The 18,803-nt window shown below is 43.3% G+C and overlaps 1 protein-coding gene across 7 annotated transcripts in view; it reads right to left on the reverse strand.

Moving 5' to 3' along the window:
* Positions 1 to 1,655: 1,655 nt before the first annotated feature.
* Positions 1,656 to 18,803, reverse strand: part of dclk2a (doublecortin-like kinase 2a) — a 37,067-nt gene continuing 19,919 nt past the window's right edge. The window contains exons 3-18 of one of the 7 annotated variants that reach the window (XM_068588533.1): positions 18,448 to 18,577; positions 16,249 to 16,347; positions 15,730 to 15,780; positions 13,639 to 13,733; positions 12,006 to 12,093; positions 11,451 to 11,559; positions 10,013 to 10,070; positions 9,663 to 9,782; positions 9,420 to 9,566; positions 9,204 to 9,337; positions 8,901 to 8,978; positions 8,261 to 8,357; positions 6,366 to 6,446; positions 6,106 to 6,219; positions 4,020 to 4,035; positions 3,349 to 3,473 (exon numbers count right to left, since the gene is read on the reverse strand). In XM_068588533.1, coding sequence (XP_068444634.1) covers positions 3,457 to 3,473; positions 4,020 to 4,035; positions 6,106 to 6,219; positions 6,366 to 6,446; positions 8,261 to 8,357; positions 8,901 to 8,978; positions 9,204 to 9,337; positions 9,420 to 9,566; positions 9,663 to 9,782; positions 10,013 to 10,070; positions 11,451 to 11,559; positions 12,006 to 12,093; positions 13,639 to 13,733; positions 15,730 to 15,780; positions 16,249 to 16,347; positions 18,448 to 18,577 — 1,434 coding nt within the window. In that variant the 3' untranslated portion in view covers positions 3,349 to 3,456. Of the gene's footprint in view, positions 3,474 to 4,019; positions 4,036 to 4,346; positions 5,927 to 6,105; positions 6,220 to 6,365; positions 6,447 to 8,260; positions 8,358 to 8,900; positions 8,979 to 9,203; positions 9,338 to 9,419; positions 9,567 to 9,662; positions 9,783 to 10,012; positions 10,071 to 11,450; positions 11,560 to 12,005; positions 12,094 to 13,638; positions 13,734 to 15,729; positions 15,781 to 16,248; positions 16,348 to 18,447; positions 18,578 to 18,803 lie in introns of those variants that run through there. The other 6 variants (XM_068588536.1, XM_068588532.1, XM_068588530.1 and 3 more) reach the window with 6 other exon arrangements.

Genomic DNA, 18,803 nt, shown 5'->3' on the forward strand with positions numbered 1-18,803 from the left:
TTGTCCTTCGTGTGAGTTAATGTCTTACTAAGAATTGTTATGACTCCATATCACCCTCTAGTGGCCAACTGCTCGTCTTACACACAGACACTCACACATACATTATTTTGTCTGACATACTAACTTGAATTACTTTTCGAATACTTTTTTGACATACTCCGACATATTTCTACATAGTATAATATTACTTTTTCCAATGTACTAAAACTGACCTTTTTATGACTTTTCAACCAAGTATACGGAGTCTATTTTGTAATTTACCATCACGTCTGCTGCATAGCGTCCTCTAGTGGCCAAGTTGTACACATGTACACAAACAAATATTCATTTGAAGTCTTTATTGCATTTTTGCTATTCTGTTTCTAAACGGTAGGACATTAAAAGCAGCCGCTCGATGCATAATTAAGAACACTGCTCCAGTTTGACACGGATGACAACCTGTTTTAAAACTTTTCATACAAATTCCCTTTACAAACTGCAGATCAAAGTCTACTTTTAAATACATATGCATAAGAGGAAGCAACATGAAATGATGTACCAACTAGAATCAACTGTATTCGTGTGTGAGGTGTGACAGGGAGGCAGGAAGTGGAATGGAGTATGCATGCAGCAGGAAGTCCTGAAGAGGAAAAGAGGCATGTTGAGTTAGCCCGACACAGCGGTGATAAACGCTCTGAAGGTTAGAACAGGAAGTGCACAAAACAAGAAAGTCCCATTTTTCAGTCAAGCAAGTTTTGATCAAGGCATTAAGTTCTGAGCTGTTAGTGGTCAGTCAGGCACACGCCTGTTACCTTGTCAACACAACTATTCAATTCAGTGGGAATTATATGAAATTGTGTTGTTTTTTTTTTTTCTGTGCAGTACTGACTTCGTGGCAGAAAGCAGTTCAGTTTTGAACATTGCAGTCCTTTAGAAACAAACCTGCAATTTGGTTTCACGTCTTCATTTCTACAGTTATGTACAGCCGGCATCTCGGACTTTGACAAAAAAATAAAAATTCAAGTTTTAAGTGGACAACTAAGGTTCTTTTCCACTATGTACTACCGTATTCACATCAAATAATACATACAAACAGTATTTTAATTACTGTCAGGATGTCGCAAAATACCTAAATATCTATGAGATGTTTCATTTGAAATAACTGTTCCTATACCAGATACAATGAATTTGACAAATTGAAAACATAAACTTAACAGACACAAAGCTTCAACTTCTTTTAAATTGTAGTTATGAAAAACAAATTGCACCACAAACTAAATTCCTCCGTTGTATTGTTGTGGTGACAGAAATCTCCACGATACCTCATAACCTGACCCATTGCTTTCTGCGTAACCAAACAACAAGAGCAGTGGTTCCAAACCTGCGGCTCACAACATAAACACATCCGAGCAGATGGGAGCTGACAGGATAGCAAAGAAGTCTTTATTCTATCTAAATACATATATTTTTTCCCAGTTTTTAGTTTTTTCTCTCCTGATGTTGGCTTTGTGCTTCTGAATTAACTGATAGTTCCATATCTTTAGGCCCTTAAATGTTATTAAATATAACTATGTGGATCTTTGGTTGAAAATTCATAACAAGGGATCAGAAGTAGACGACATGTTTTTCGTCGGGTCTCAACCCAAAGCGGTTGGAAACGAGTAACCGAGGAAACCTTTTCTTTTTTTTTTAAAATTAGGATAAACACTTCAAATTGAAAGTAAACAGCAGTTTGTGTCAGCTGTAGCAGATCTGCTTATTACCACTCTCCCTGGCGTGATTTCAAGGCACACAAACGCATAAAATCTGCAAGTAGAGATGAAACTGTTGAACAAACAAAGCGCGGCCCTTCTCGTCACTAGACGCTTGGTTCTTTGTTCGGCATTACCTTTATTTACCATTAGGATGACGGGTCACAAACAATACTGAGCGTGGTAATAGTTGGATTACAGGGAAGATCAGATGTTTGATATGTTGGAATACTTTGATGTGTTATGGACCTGGTGTCTCTGCTGAAGCAATAGGCGTTCACAACGGTGTTGAAGTAATTCATAACTATTTACAAAAGAGCCACAGGCAGTCCAAATGGGATAATAAATAAAATAATTCACATTAATGTGTAATGCAGGACGACTAAAGACAAACAACTCAGAACAGTGATGCGTTCAGTTCACTCCCTTTCTACAAATCCTATAGTAATAAATACAAACATATATACAATCGACAAACTCTTTGAAAACGACTTGTATCCTCCGTCTCTGAAAATGAGTGGGATGAGAGTGAGATAGAAATATGGACATGACAGTCATTGGCTCAGTTTACAGCTACAGGAAAGTTCAACCTCCCCATCTAACGCTTTCTGACACTTAATTGTGAGAAGGAGTGAGGGGTAAAAGTGGCTACACAATTGCCATTCAAATCTTCTCCATTAGCTCTTCAGCAGGTAAAGGGCCGGGAGAGGGAGGGCCAGTGGGAGAGGGCGGGGTTGTGGATCTGGGAGGTGTAGAGGGCGGAGAGGGGAACAGGGTTGGATGAATGGGTGATGGAAGGGGAGGTTCTTGTTTGGTTGGGGAGGAGAATGGGAAGAATATGACAGGTTTCAGGGGGGATACTGGCGAGACTGGGGACACTGGGGAAGCTTGTTTTGTGGGCGAGGAAGACAGGGATGTCGCCTCTTTGGGAGGAGAGGAGGAAGAACCTTGCTTGGTGGGAATAAGGGAGGGTGGTTTGGTGGGAGGAGAGGGAGTCTGCCCTGGTTTGGTGGGAGAAAGAGGAAGAGAGGCTGGTTTGGTGGGAGAAGAGGGAGTCTGGGCTGGCTTGGTGGGAGAAAGAGGAAGAGAGGCTTGTTTGGTAGGAGAAGAGGGGGTCTGGGCTGGCTTGGTGGGAGAAAGAGGAAGAGAGGCTGGTTTGGTGGGAGAAGAGGGAGTTTGGGCTGGTTTGGTGGGAGATTGAGGAGGAATAGAGGTTGGTTTGGTGGGAGAAGAAGTTTGGGCTGATTTGGCGGGAGAAGGAGGAAGAGAGGCTGGTTTGGTGGGAGAAGAGGGAGTCCGGGCTGATTTGGTGGGAGACAGCGGGGCAGTGACAGATGCGGAGGAAGTGCTGCAGGTAAAAACAGCAGGAGGGTCAAAGAGTGAGGGAGGCTCCAAAGAGAAGTCGGGAACAGAGAAGAGCGAGGTTCCTATTTCAGGATTGGAGGAAACGGGCAAAGAGGCGATGGGGGATGTTGCAGCATCAGGCACAGCAGTCGCAGCCGTCTTCGGCGCCTTGGGACGAGCGGTCTTAACGGGTGTCGCCGGCGCGGCGGCTTTGGGTTCTTTGGCGCGTGATGCCCGTTTGTTTGGAGAAGCTGGTCCTGACTTTGTTGGCGATGCTGGTTTGACTGAAAGGGATCGCGGGACTTTCTTGCCAGCCGGCGGTGCAGGAGATGGCACGGCGAGAGGCTGTGGACGGCGAGGGGTGGCGAGCGAGAAGGTCTTCTTATCTAGAGCTGTGCTCTGGCAAAACAGACGGACAGACCATCAGCTGGATACTTGCGCGTCACTGAAGCAATCATAACACGGAGCAGAGAGAGAGATACTGTGGGCCAAGAAACTGAGAACTTTAGCATCAAAGTCAAATTCCTTGTGACTTCCTTTGAACGATCTCGAGCTCTTGCAATGAGAAACTGGATTTAATCAACTACAATCATTGACTACTGACCCACCATATTGTTTCTAATGATCTTTATGAATGAACAAACACGCTCATTGAAACAAGCTAATGGAAATGGACATAAATAACTGAAAGATGATTCAACAAAAACAGTTTTTTTTTCCCCGCACACCCCACGAGAAGAGAAATGAGATCATCACTCATGTGCAGAGAAAGGGCAAATGAGAAAGTCCACTTTTACGTTTTCATTCAGCAGATCAATACATGGTGCGTTTGTCTCGAGGAAAGCCAATGATGTGTTCTTACGTGGGGCAGAAAACTAGATCTCAAGTTCCTCATTTGCCCTTGTGCTGCGTCTCAGCAGCAGAGCAGACCGTGTTAGTACATACCATCATTGCCTTGGAGCTAATTCGCAGGGACGCAATGCAGGGAGAGGGGAGAAGCAAAAAGGGACAGAGACTAGTCTTACTCACAGCTTCACAAAACAAAGTCAACACAACAAGCATGAAGGCCGGTGGACAGTTGTTGTTCCAACTCAACGCTAATCTGCTATTTCAGATCCTTAAAAACACACAATTGGGTTTTGACCAAATGACTCTTTGCATTCAAGAAGACTGAGTTGGAACAAACTGTCAGACTCTCTATATCACTCATATTAATGCAGTGTTTTAGTAGGATTATATCATGTTTTAGTTTGGGTTTTTAAAAAAAAAAAAAAAAGAAGGTAAGACTGACATTATTCTAAATTCATTCAAAAAAATAAAATGAAACTTTATATTTGTGACCCACTTTTATAGATTCACATCTTCCAGAAAAAATCTTTGGCTGAGTCACAGAAAGTATTTGAGACACATTCATTGTTGTTTTTGGTCTTTTCAGAGGATTTGTAGACGAGATAAATCTAGACTAACGTCAGCCGTGTGCTTTACAGTTGGCAGGGGGATATTGTATCCAAGGCAATAAAGCCACATTGGTTTGCGTCCATCTCTGCAAATTCAAACTACAAAATGGTGCAGGCGTGGTTCTCACGTATTGTCCACAAGGTGGCACCAGAGCACCATTAACATTGAACAGGGCTGAACAACCAATTATAGATTCGTTGACCCGTATAAAGTTGATTTTAAGCCAGAGAGGGAGGCAAATGGAACTGCTCTTGCATTATCACTGTAAACATGCGAAAGATCCGCCATGACAATGCGATTAAACAGACACATCCTTCAAAACAGTCATTTTCACATCCCATAAAAATGTGTGATTGACACAAATGGAATGAAAGTGGAGCGAAGGAGCAGAATGAAAAGTATGAAAACAGTCAAGAGGGGTTAGGACAGAGTGCATGTTGGGAATCTTTTTATTGAGGTTCACATCAGCTTGTTATTGAGAGCAGTTACTTCGGCTGGCGGTTGGTGGAGAGCGGCAGGGGGCCTGAGAAAGAGACAGGAAGGAAGGGAAGGGGAGAGCGTTGGGGGCGGGAGTTGTTATAGCTGGAGGGAAGTGGGTGAAGGGAAAGGGCGACGGCTGGAAAGGAAGAAGGGAGCAGGAGGAGGGGTATGAAGTGTGTACCCAGCTCTCAGCTCCAGGCGTCCCCTTTGGTCCTGGGTTGGGTGTGAGGAAGAGGGTGAGGAGGAGGAGGTAGGAGGAAGAGGATGGAGCGGAGGAGGAGGAGGAGGAGGGGGCGGGGCCGAGGCCAGGTTCCGCATTTACACCTCAAACTGTCAAAATGAAATTTACAACAAGAAATGAGGCGTTTTGCAGAAAGGACCAAATGTAATTTCTAGCTAGACGCTTTTCTTTTACGCTCCTGTCCTGCTCTCAGTCCAGACTGAAGAGAGAGGGGCCGATGATTAGCGTGAACAGATGAGAAGAGGAGTGGAGGAAGTCACACTGTACAACAGGAAATGATGCAAGTGATGCTTGAAACAGACAGGAAGAAGGGATGTGACTGCTACAAGCATGGTTTATTCTGTCCTGTCCTAGTTCTCCCCCATCATCATCATCATCATCATCATCATCTCTAACATCCTGTCTTACATGTTTACAGCAGCACAAGTTGTTTAGAAGGTTGTCCGTCTCGAACGTCATCATGGACGACGATTGAGTTCAGATATTCTTAGACTGGTGACTGGGTGGGCGTACGAGTCATATAGAATGAATTAGTGAATTAGAAGGAGCTCAACCTTCTGGATTTGGGTCAGAGATTCACTTTCAAGCAGCACGTGTTTGGAAACGGGCCAGACGTGTTGAAGCTGCCTCAGACACCTTCAATTACTATTAAAGCCATGTCCGAACCTCAATACTGCAGATTAAAGAGGTCATTGAAAGTGAGAAATCTCATGAAGCTGTAGGCTCACGCTCTACGAACTGCAGCAAAATCACAAACAAAATGTGCAACAACATAACAGCGACACAATATCACTGTTACTGAATTGTGAATTGTATTTACATTCTAGGTTGTGAATGTTTTTGGGTGCTTACCATGATGACGGACACTCCCGCTGTGGTGTTGTTGTGCTTAGGTTCAGTGTTAAAGTGCGTCTTCAGTTTACCTGTGACCTCCATCTTCATGTTGTTCTCCATCACTGTGTCGTCCTACACACACACACACACACACACACACACACGCAATGAGGTGACGTGGTGCAGTGGCTTTCCACAACGACTAATCTTCTTAATGTACGGATGTGCAGAAAAGGTGCCCCACACTTGCACACGTGCAAATGCAGAGACAGCCGTACCGTGACCCACGGGTGGTGGAGGATGTCTTGTGCTGTGAACCGAGCCTCAGCGTTGACCTGCAGCATCTTTACAATCAGCTCCTGCGACAAAACCACCACCACACGTCATTGTGACTGGACTTTGACAACACACACGAGGACCGGGGGACAATTCACTGTTTCTTTTTACTTACAGGGATTGTTTTGTGTTGTGACTACATGGTCACATTGTGTTATTGCGTTACAAAATTCAGTTACCCAAATAGTTTTCGTTTGATACATATTCATGTAAGACTTATGTCTTGAGTAACTTAAGAGGGGAACACAGTTCATGGTAATAAACATGCGTTTAGAGCTGCTTTACTCTGATTGTTTTGTTGTACACTTGAGAGCAGCACTCGACAAGCTGAAGATGGCACATTCAATTTATATATTTATATTAAACGTACAGTCTTACATTCTCTCTCTTATCTCTGTTCCAGTCTCCAGCTCTTGAGGGAAACATCTGTCTCATCAGCTGATGGATGTTCCACTATGTTCACCAGCTAGTTGCTAACTGTATTTGCCTGTTTATTGGTGCTGGATTAGCAGCATGCTCTACTTCTTAATTATTTTTGAAAAAAAATTGATATTACTGAAAACAGTTTCCTGATGAAAACAGTGAGACTGGACTAAAACAGTAAAGTTGCAGGCCACAAAACCAAAGCAATGAGTAGTAGGATGAGCTGTAGTCACCATCACTTCACATATCACAGAAATATGAATTAGTGTAGCTTTAAGTAGCCCATGTTTGATTGTACCTCCACTTGCTACGTCATCACATAAGCTGATAGACAAATGAGCATGAACACAATTCAACACACCAACATGTTCTGTCACACATTCAGAGCCTTACTTAAACGTACACCTGCACAAAGCTCAATAATTGAAAGTGGGTTCATGCTGCGTGTCTGGAACGGTGCACATGTCCAGGCTGACAGGCCGCTGGGATAACAGTGGGTTTAATGAGCAGTTTGGTGTTGCATGCTGAATGTGGACTGTCACCCTAATGCAAGACACTAATTTAGAGCGTTGGAGGGGTTTCTGTTTGGTTCGGCAAACAGTAGTCATTACTGGAGAGGGAACCGTGTGGTTAGAAACGGTTGAAATGTATGTCAGACTTTAAACAAGCACGGAATTCAGTTAAAAGGTAGATTTCTTGTCTTCTTACGTAAGGATGAGTGAAATGAATCAATGCAATGTCATCAAGTGTGATATAAACGTGTGTGTCCTGTCGTTACATGTGCGTACAATGTGTGTGTGTGTGTGTGTGTGTCCTGTCGTTACATGTGCGTACAATGTGTGTGTGTGTGTGTGTGTGTCCTGTCGTTACATGTGCGTACAATGTGTGTGTGTGTGTGTGTGTGTCCTGTCGTTACATGTGCGTACAATGTGTGTGTGTGTGTGTGTGTGTCCTGTCGTTACATGTGCGTACAATGTGTGTGTGTGTGTGTGTGTGTCCTGTCGTTACATGTGCGTACAGTGTGTGTGTGTGTGTGTGTGTGTGTGTGTGTGTGTGTGTGTGTGTGTGTGTGTGTGTGTGTGTGTGTGTGTGTGTGTGTGTGTGTGTGTGTGTGTGTGTGTGTGTGTGTGTGTGTGTGTGTGTGTGTGTGTGTGTGTGTGTGTGTGTGTGTGTGTGTGTGTGTGTGTGTGTGTGTGTGTGTGTGTGTGTGTGTGTGTGTGTGTGTGTGTGTGTGTGTGTGTGTGTGTGTGTGTGTGTGTGTGTGTGTGTGTGTGTGTGTGTGTGTGTGTGTGTGTGTGTGTGTGTGTGTGTGTGTGTGTGTGTGTGTGTGTGTGTGTGTGTGTGTGTGTGTGTGTGTGTGTGTGTGTGTGTGTGTGTGTGTGTGTGTGTGTGTGTGTGTGTGTGTGTTCCTAACCTTGGCTGAATCAGTGATGTTGTCCCAGTAAGGACTGGGAAAGTCCAGTTGCCCGAGAAGGATCTGCTCAAACAGCTCCTCTTGCATGTTATTCTCACTACATAAACACACACACACACACACACACACACACACACACACACACACACACACACACACACACACACACACACACACACACACACACACACACACACACACACACACACACACACACACACACACACACACACACACACACACACACACACACACACACACACACACGGTATTACTCAGCACATGGCAGACTTCCATTATGAAAAAAACAGCACTGCACTTCCCATAATAAGTGGCCTCACCTGTAACCTGTCCTTATGAGCTTATTATAATAACCGTAAAGTACTATGGATTAAACATCGATCACATTACGTTAAGTCAAATCCCTCCCACGCGCTGAGTGCAGGATGACAACTATTAACACAACGACTAATCACTGCAACTGTTTGTCTATGTAACAAGCAGGTAATTGGAATGAAAAAAAAAAAGGCCAAATAATGTGACTGACCCTTTTTAACATCACTTCGTCAATACTATCCACATGTATTATGCATGAATTAATGATAAGCTTTAACGAGCGATATGAACTGAAGACAGGTACCTTCTAAATGGAGGGAAGCCACAGAGAAGGATGTAGGTGATGACACCTGCAGCCCAGATATCCACCTTCAGACCATACCTGTGCAGGAAAGGAGACAGAACGAGTCAGGTCAGGATGAACTGCACTTACTGCAAACCAGATGGCTGAGTGACTGAATATAAAACAACACAGTGACGTTCACATTTTGGAAAGACTAACCGTATCTTATCCAATTGCTATCATGATATGGTTGTTGTGATATATCCAACAAGTATGTAACGTGATGTCGGTACTGAAAGGCTCATGAAGTAAGATCCAGCTCACCCGGACTCCGAGATGATTTCTGGAGCTACATAAGTAGGAGTCCCACACACGGTATACAGAGGTCCTTCCACCACTGTGGCCAAGCCAAAGTCGCCCAGTTTCAATGACTTGGTGCCATCTGGATATTCAAACACCTGAAACAGAATAGTGCTCAGTTAAAGCCCAGCGAGCAGCTGGATCTGTAGGAAAGGAACTGCTGTGGGTGTAAATCTTCACCAGCAGGTTCTCCGGCTTGATGTCTCTGTGGACGATGCTGGTGCTGTGCAGGTACTTCAGGGCGCCAGCAAGATTGTACACCATGACACAGGCGTCTCTCTCGGTGTACTTCGCCGAGGTGGTGATGGCATCGAATAAATCCCCACCCTGTGTCAACACCGACCAAAAAAAGGTTAAAGATCAAAACGGAACAGCGCTGCCGTCGCCCCCCCCCCCCCCCCCCCTTGTGAACCTCGTGTGTACCTTGACAAGCTCCATGACCAGGTAGAGCTCAGAGGGAGTGTCCACCTCCTCTATCAGCATGATGATGTTGGGGTGTTTCACCTTCCGCAGCACCGCCACCTCATTCTCTATGAGGTGCTCCTGGAAACACGCCAAGACAAATACGCAAAGTTACAGTGTGATCCATGTATGCTCATCGACAGACACTGCATTGTGTGTGAGTCAGTGTGTGTGTGAAGATAATTTGAGGTAGGCGGTGACTAAAACATGACTGGACTAATCGAAGTGTGAGTATAGAGGATCACTGTGGTGTGAACGGTGATCTCTGGAGCACCACCACTGTGGTCCTTGAGAGTGTGTGCAAGGGAGACCTTTCCACTGCACTTGGCCTTGTCGATGATCTTCAGTGCAAACTCTTTTCCTGTGGACCTGAGGAGAAACAGTGCAATTAGGACCAGCGATAACAACTGCAATGATGCCGCAACAATATCTGTAATTCAAATCCAGCACTCACAGGAGAGCCTCAGTTCACGCGAGCACCGCCGCAGAGTTATTGGAAAGGTATGTTAGCTGCACTAGACAAGTATACACGAGGAGCAGAGAGGCAGCCGGACTCAACCTCTCACACCAGGGTGGAGAAGAGTGTTTCACCACAATGTCAGGTTGAATGTTTCAAGCCGGTTTCACCTCCCATCAGCGCTGCTGGGTTTGGTCAGAAGTGTTGCACCTGTGATTTCTGCCAACAGTCATGTTGTTGTGCACTGCTCTCGAAACAGTGTGCGCCTACGCCGCCGCTGCGGCGAGGTGAGAGGAGAAACCACCGGAGGCTTAAAGATATTCTTCTACCAGTCTAGAGGGTTCCTGTCTTTTTGACTAGTCGTGGGGGAATGTTTTGTTTCTATCTTCTGATTAATAATATACACATGTACATGCATTTGACACAATATACATTCCTGCCACAATGTAATATTTGTCCACTAAAACATTGAGCATTGCACCAGCTATAGAAGGGGGAGGAAGACCTGAAGCTGATTTAAGTATGGATGAACGTTCTAAACGCAAGATTAAAATATAATCTACGCAAGTGAGCAGTTTTATTCTTCACCTTTTGAAACAGTGTAGCTTTCAGCTACAGAGCATCGTCTTCATTCAGTACCGTACGACATTACTGATGGAGAGCTGACTCAGAGAGCGAGTGCTGTCAGTAGACCTTCGATTGTTTTCGTCACATTCGGGAAATTGGCTTTGTAAACGTGTTTCTGAGTGAGGAAATCAATTCAACATGTTCATTCGGCCTCAATGACACACACACAGTGCATATTTGTAAGATACACCTATTGTAAACATAATTGCATTTGTTTACTCTCCAGGGAACCTGAAAGTACTTTCTAAGAAGGTGCATCAGATTATGAGCACACACACACACGCACACACACACACACACACACACACACACACACACACACACACACACACACACACACACACACACACACACACACACACACACACACACACACACACACACACACACACACACACACACACACACACACACACACACACACACACTCACTCAACAGGCTTCCTCTCATCCTCCTCTTCCCTGTCTGCCTCTGCAGTGTGTTGGCTCAGAGATTAAAAGGCTAATGAAGTGAAGTCTCAGCGGGCTTTAATCCATGGGATAATTCTGTTTCCACAATATCTGTCATCAGGATTTAGAACCCCTGATGGAGCAGGTACCGCACGTGACGCACCTTTCAACCGACCGTTTCTCATTTGCAGCGGACGTGAATGCGTTTCACCTACCACTCCACGCACTCTTTCACCACGGCAAAGTTTCCATCTCCGATGACCTTGCCAATCTTGTATTTTTCCGAGATGGCGGAGGCCGGCGTGAAGCGGTTCCCATTAACTGCTGAGGAGAGACAGCAGTTACAACGGGGGCAGCGGGCGAGCCTTGCTGTTCAATAACACGACGTGAGCTCGGACAGCAACTCGACCGGGTCTCAGACTGACTTAAGGAACCACACGCTGTGCAGATAAACAACACACAGGCGTCAAGATGCACAGCATCCCTTCAGTCTACCGGTGGTGATTATTGAACTGAGCAGCAATATTATGTGGACACACTCACACATCGCTAAAATCATTGAGTATCTGCTCACACAGCACTGGGACGCTCCGCTCTCATCATGTACACAAAGCCTGCTTTACCACTTTTGCTGTGTAAGCAAATCGTTAAAAGGCGTCCTGATGGGAAAAAGGTGATTCAATGTCGTTTCTACATGCCGGACCCCGAGGGAGAGGAACCGTGTGTTAGTCGGCAGATCAGGTGAATGGAGAGCGGAGGACAGGACGTACCCTCTGGACTCAGCCGATCACTTTGCTCCTGGTGGTTGTTTAACGGTTCATTTACATTTGCGGATGAGATGTAAAGTGACGGAGGGACCTGGAGGAAGCAAAAAAGAAACAAAAATAGAGATGAAAGCCTGACCTCAAACTAAACCCCTCGACATACCACCATGGTAACCTGAGGCTTCAAAAGCACCCGCAGAATGGATGCATGGATAAAAAGATGGCTTATCATTGGCAGGTCACTTTTTTTTAGTGGTTTGGACTGATGTCATTGTGTTGCATAAAAATGTTTCAGATGTTATGAAAGAAAAGTATTTATCAAACGTACTCAGACATTTAATTTAGCAAACGGCACAGTTCTTTTGCTCAATTATTGTCTGTTCAACATATTTTTTATTCTTCATCTAGAAAAAAAAGCATTCTGCAACCAAACGTTATATTTTTTGACACAGTACAACCTGTGCATAACATGCATAACATTATTTCAATAGTGAACCAGGTCAAAATGAAGCATGCCCTTCAAAATGCACAAGGTGCCAGCGCTACTGAGATATAGATATAGATATAGATATATATATATATATAGATATATATATATATATAGATATATATATATATATATATATATATATATATATATATATATCTCCTCGTCCATTATCCACGTCTCATCACTGCACATTATGGCTCCAAATGAATGATTCATTCTTAAGAGCTTCCTTTCTGCAGGACAGCGGTGGCAATTTAAAAATCTTATGACTATATGTTTTAAATGTCAGCCATAAAGGCAGCATTAAAATAAGACGAGTGATCTTTTCCATTATGCACTATACCTTACAGTAAGGATCTATTATTCAGTCTAAAAGGGTCGACCTCCGGACCAAAGTAGAACTGGAACCTTGTCACGGGCGTTTTTAGAACTGGGAGCGAGAGCAGCAATGTTATGGACATCCTTGTGCCTCCTCATTTACTTTCTTCTAAAAGTGTGACTCTAATTTAGCGCCAACCGGTGATTTTTAAAGCGGTCAGTAAATCATAAAAATCTAGTGCCCTGCCAAATGAATGTACATGGATAAGTCCTTGACTGGGCTCAGAGAGCGATGGTGGCACTCTGGAGGAGGTTTGCCAACTGGCTGCAGCAGTTAGAAACTCTGTAGTTTGGGACTAACACGCAGCTTATAGAAGAATCCATCAATAAAACAGATTAGTATCTCGAGCTCGACCAAAAATACATCACAGAGCTGCAGCTCGGGCAGCATGGACTGTACACAGACCCCGAGGTCATAGAGGGTATGTTCGTCACACGACTTGACTTCATAAAAACACATATTTTCACTATTTTGTGGTGCTGCGTATGTGTAGATACAGTCCCGCCTCGTCCACCTTAAAGGATCCCTATTTTGTTAATATCTTACACATGCACACAGGTGACATATAACACGTTCCTGCTAATAATTGGACACTATTCCAATGAGCGAGAGGTGGCAGTAACGCACCAAAAAGAGAAGCACGTGGATACAGACCGGCATGGTCAGGCCTTTTTATTTCTGTTGCTTTATATCTCTCACGCATGTGAGACGGACTATTCAAGTAATTCAAGTCATGGGCGGACACACATGACTGTGATACGCCGTCTTACCTTGAAACCGGGGATGGTTTGGGGACTGGTGGGAGACGTAGTGGAGGACTTGGTGGACTTGGGAGTTGAGATCTGGCTGCTTGAGACACCGTTTACTACGTGAAGGAAAAAGGAAGGACACAAAACATGTGTTGTGAGGTCACAGTGACCTTCGACCTCAACAATCTAATGAGTGAATCCTCAATTGAAAAGTGGACGTTTGTGACACATCAGACAGATTCACACAATCACATTTAGCAGGTTGTAGCTTGTGCCACCTCAAGGCAACTGTGCTTGTTTTTTTAAAAATATATTTTTTTAAAGTTGCTGGTTTCCTTTGTCTGTTCTTGAGGTTTCACATTCAACATTTAAGCCATCTTTTGAACTGAAAAAAATATAATAATAACCTCCACAACAAGAAACACCTCCTCACACAAACAAACAGCAACAACCCTCAGTTCTGACACAATTCAGAGAAAACGTTGGCACACAGGCTACGGTCTAAACTGCTGTATTCTTTTGTAATTGTTGTCTGACTAATGAACTGTATGACTAATATATACAGTTCATGGTAAAATAATGTATGTCTCAAATGATTTGGTTCAGTTTGTCCTGCAATACGAATGGACTTCCCCTGTATTACACATCCATAATATACTGTAGTGTGTAACACAACGAGCACAGGCGCACAGCAAAGATGAGAGCTTTTATTGTTTGAGTGATTCATTCTATAAAGCATAGATTACTTCTGCCAACATCTCTCTCGGTTTCTGGCACACATACAGAGACATAATGCGTCAAACTTTAACTCAAAGTCTCTTCATCTGCATAAGCCCAGCTGAGCTGAGGAAAATCTTTTCACACACAGCTGCGTCTTTACACGACTGTTTGAGCATTTTTGATTTATTTCACAATCACTTAGGAGTTTGTTTTTTTTCCTCCTCTGGGTATTTATCCTGTTTCTACAGAGGAGCTTTTGAAGCACTGACTATCAGGTAAATTCAAACAAAGCATTCGCTTTTAATGTGTCAAAAGTACAGTTTAACTTTTGAGCACCTCACCTGCTTCAGCTTTCATAGGCATGTGAGCTAAGTGTTCAGTGAGAGCGGGATTTAATCAACTCTGCTGCAGAGTGAGTCTCATCAGAGTGTGGCTTTGCGTCAGTGGATCTGCAGCAGCTGGCTTTCAAATTAGATGGATAGAAAAGGTAAAACATTATATAACAAGAAGAGTATGCGGACCCTCACCAAGGCAAAATGCAACTACCTTGCACTGTTAATGAAAGTGAAAAATGATTTGTTTTATTATCAGACCCGTGATTTGGATCTGTTCCAAAGTGTGATGGGTGCTTCCCTCGCCCATGTGACACCCTTCCAACAAGTTTCATGAATATCCGGCCAGTAGTTTGTCTGTAATCCTGCAAACTGACAGACAAACAAACTCAACCAAAAATGTACCCTTCTTGGCAGAGGTAATGAAGAAATGGATTTTTGTTGTGGTTCCATGCCACGGAAGACATTTCACCTACAACCAGAAGGACACGCAAGACAATACTGGTAATAACACCAGAAAACAAAATCAATTGATGGATTTTGGTATTCTTATACTAAGAATCTGAGTGTGGCTCCTGAGAAAAGTTGTTATCTACATCAAACAATTACATAGACTTAAATTTAGATTATTTTTGTCAGTTCATCATTTAAAATCAGATTAAAACAGTGTATACTGTAGCTTATTATACAATTACATAAATAAACTGTTTCGACGTTAATATGAAATGTCATTTAGATGTATTGCCACAGTAATTAAGTCTTTGTTTGTAGACAATGTTGTATTTCTTTAGAGCATGTAATACTGCAACGTGTCCCCAATATCTGTGACTTGAACTGACAACCAGGGGGCTGAGGTGAAAGTTTTTTTCTTCTTCTATTTGGCTTAAATCCCTCACTCACAGATCTGGATTTGGACTGTAGCACCTTCAAACCACCAGAGCCGGCTTTAATTCACAAGAAAGAACTTGTTTTACTCAGTAACTCCATGACAAAGATGACTAGAGTAAACTGATATGGTGTTCGAGAAGTCAAAACTGCGAGTCGGCATCACGCGCCTCACCTGGGGATTTGATTGGAGACTGGCTGGTGGAGAAGTGGACAGGTTGTCTTGCTGCAGTGGCAAAAGCAGACATAAAGAATAGTCAGGCAGATATCATGAGGCACAAACACTTTCCAACATACATTGAAAGAGTTTCGAACTTCCCAGACTGAACTCTCCAAACTGCCAACTGCTTAAACACCTCTTTTTTTTATTAGACTGACGTAATGGCTTGAAGAACACTCGTTACTCAGCAGGATGTCACCGTCCCTCAAAAGCGCGGCGCAAACTGCTAAGTCATTCTGTCACAAATGAGTGTTCAGGATGAGTCTGCGAAATAAAAAAGGCTCCGACTCAGCTTGTCAAACAGACATGGCCTTAAAATGTCGGTTTTGTCATCGAGTCATATTTTTTACACAGACAAATGTGAAAGCACTTGACTTTCCAGATCGTCTATTAAGAAGCTACCGTGTTAAACACATCTTCATTTCACAGGTTTAACACAGACAGTTTGTATGTGTGCACAGGCGTGCGTCGTACCTGCACCAGGGGACTTGCTGCGCCGTGAAGGTCTCGGGCTCTTAGCTGTCCGGTTTGGAGTAGCGGAGCGGCTGTGCGACGTCTTCAGCACTCTGCATTCTGGGAGGGACAACGCGCTCGGTCGGTCACCATCGCATAGATTAACCTTCCGCGATAAACAAACCCGTTCTTTCCCCTCAGTCAGAGTTAATGTGGCACCATTATGCCCAGCAAGCTGCTGTCCCAGGGATATGACCCTGGAAATGGTATTTATGTCGCATGAATTCATGAATGCCGGTGAAACAGGATTATGGGGACAGAGAAGAACCAAAGAAAGTAGCCGCAAATAGTGTTCAGAAAGCAATGGAACAAATGATATATTATAGACAGTCGGTATCCTTATATATTTGTTGCAGTTACCAATACTAAAATACTTTCTTTGCATACTTTATCCTGCTGATACCGGACTTATCTGTATTGATATGTAAACTATAATCTGATAAAATAACTTTTTGTTGTTTATTTTACCAAAAGAAGCCAAACTTCTCCAACGTGAAATGTCTAAACTAAGCAGTCGTTCACAAAATTATTCCGTGGAATAACAATCTGAGAAAAGATTAACTAGACAAGACTACATATACACAACTTTTGGAATTAGACACACATTTTGTAGACTCGTCTGCCTACACCTTTCACTCCAAGCCAGTACCGGTACAGACTCTCCCCTATCAGATATGTCCTTTACAGCCAGAGTAAAGCAATTACATCGGCTTGTGTTTTCCTTTGGAATTCAGCACAACAACAAAAACGGTCACTGCCATGAACACATGAAAAAAGAAGCTTTAGTTTTATGGTGTTTGCTGCATGCGTCTGCTGATCTGGCTTTGTAGCTAGCTGTGTGCCTTGAGAGCAGATGTTGTGAAGCGTGTCGTAAACTTGTCAGGTTTGTGTTAATAAGGGTGGGGGCGGTGAGAGGTATAATGTAATGACTGACACATGAAAAAAAACACGCCCACAGAAACACACCAGCGCCTTTCTAATGAGCTCCCCAAGCATTTTAATAATCACATACATATTCCACTGACTGATTAAAAGGGAATCTCGTTACAATAAGCTTTAACAAAACCCCCAAGAAACCAAATCTGAGGGACAGATCCGCTAATCTAAAAGCTCTTTAGCTGAGAAAAGAATATATGGTCATTTTAAAGTGCCTTTATGTATGATCTATTATGCAGGCCATTTTCTTCTTCTTCTCTATTCCTTTAAAACAGTAGAATGGGTAAAAACCCAAATTAGCGAATGGAAGAGCAGCTTCTGTACCTTCAGCAGAGTGGCAGTGTGTCTTTTCTGTTCTTTCAAAGACCTAATTCATAAAAGTGGAGCACAGGAGTGAAAGTGGGACGAAAGCTCAAAACTATCTCAGAATGGGACCGATGCACCATCACTCACGCATTCATCCTCAGTAACAGCATAAGGTGCAATGTGTAAGATGGCCAGCAGTGTAATTAAAAAACATCCAAAACATGAACCAATAATATCAACAGAAGAGGTTTCAGACTCAGTGGAAGAGGTGAAATGCTGCCTCCTGTTTCTTTGTACCATGTGGATATACACACTGCAGCTTTTACACAGTGTGTATTGGGATATGCCTCCCTGTTGTTAGCTAACCTGACACAACAATACAAACTACACAGGATGTCAATATGTGGACTGTTACTATAATAAACTACCTTTTCCTTCCCACAAGGTTGTGCAGTGTCGGCTGACATTCTACTTTAACAGTGAATGGATCTGTTGGTTTAAGGAGGTCACATCCTGCCTGCGTGCTCTCGATGTTGTGTTTTTTCGAAAAGATAAAAGGGGTGATACCCAACACACCATGTGCATACAAGAGTGTGGCCTTAACATACAGAATGTGTGTAAGTGAGTGAGTGAGTAAATGAGGAATGACAACAAAAGCTCACTCTTCTCTATGAAATCCGGAAAGAGAATCATGAAAGAAAAGATTATTGTTCACAAACACACAAACCTATCCTGTTGTCAACTCCCTAAAGGAGAAGCCCGTTGCAAGCACGAGTGAGGGAACAATGGTGAGGAAGAACAGTGATATGAACACACACACACACACACACACACACACACACACACACACACACACGCACAAACACAAACACAAACACACACAAAGACGGATGTTTAGTTAGTCTTAGTCAGGCCTACCAGTCATAAAGGCTGTGGAAGCCTTACCACTGAGATCCAACACAAAGTCGTCCTGAGCATAACGATGCTTCTCCGGGCCGCACGCTATAAACACATCGTCGTCCCCAAAGAAGTCCTGCAGGCAGATAATCTGAAGGAGAAATGAAAAAGAGAAATTACATTTAGAAACTAATTTACTTGTTTGGATATTGAGCACAAACACTGCAACACAAGCCTAATAACTATTTGGCATTAATCTACTGATTGACAGTTGGTAACCAGTAAGAAATGTTAACCAGTAGAAGAAAACTAGTTTGCAAACAAGGACATAAACAATGCAGAATTTCAAATATAGAGTTTCTGCTTTGCTTATGTTG

The sequence above is a fragment of the Clinocottus analis genome, unplaced genomic scaffold (assembly GCF_023055335.1).
Source record: "Clinocottus analis isolate CAN_PGR_092001 unplaced genomic scaffold, fCliAna1.0.p SCAF_22, whole genome shotgun sequence".
In the NCBI taxonomy this organism is placed as follows: domain Eukaryota; kingdom Metazoa; phylum Chordata; class Actinopteri; order Perciformes; family Cottidae; genus Clinocottus; species Clinocottus analis.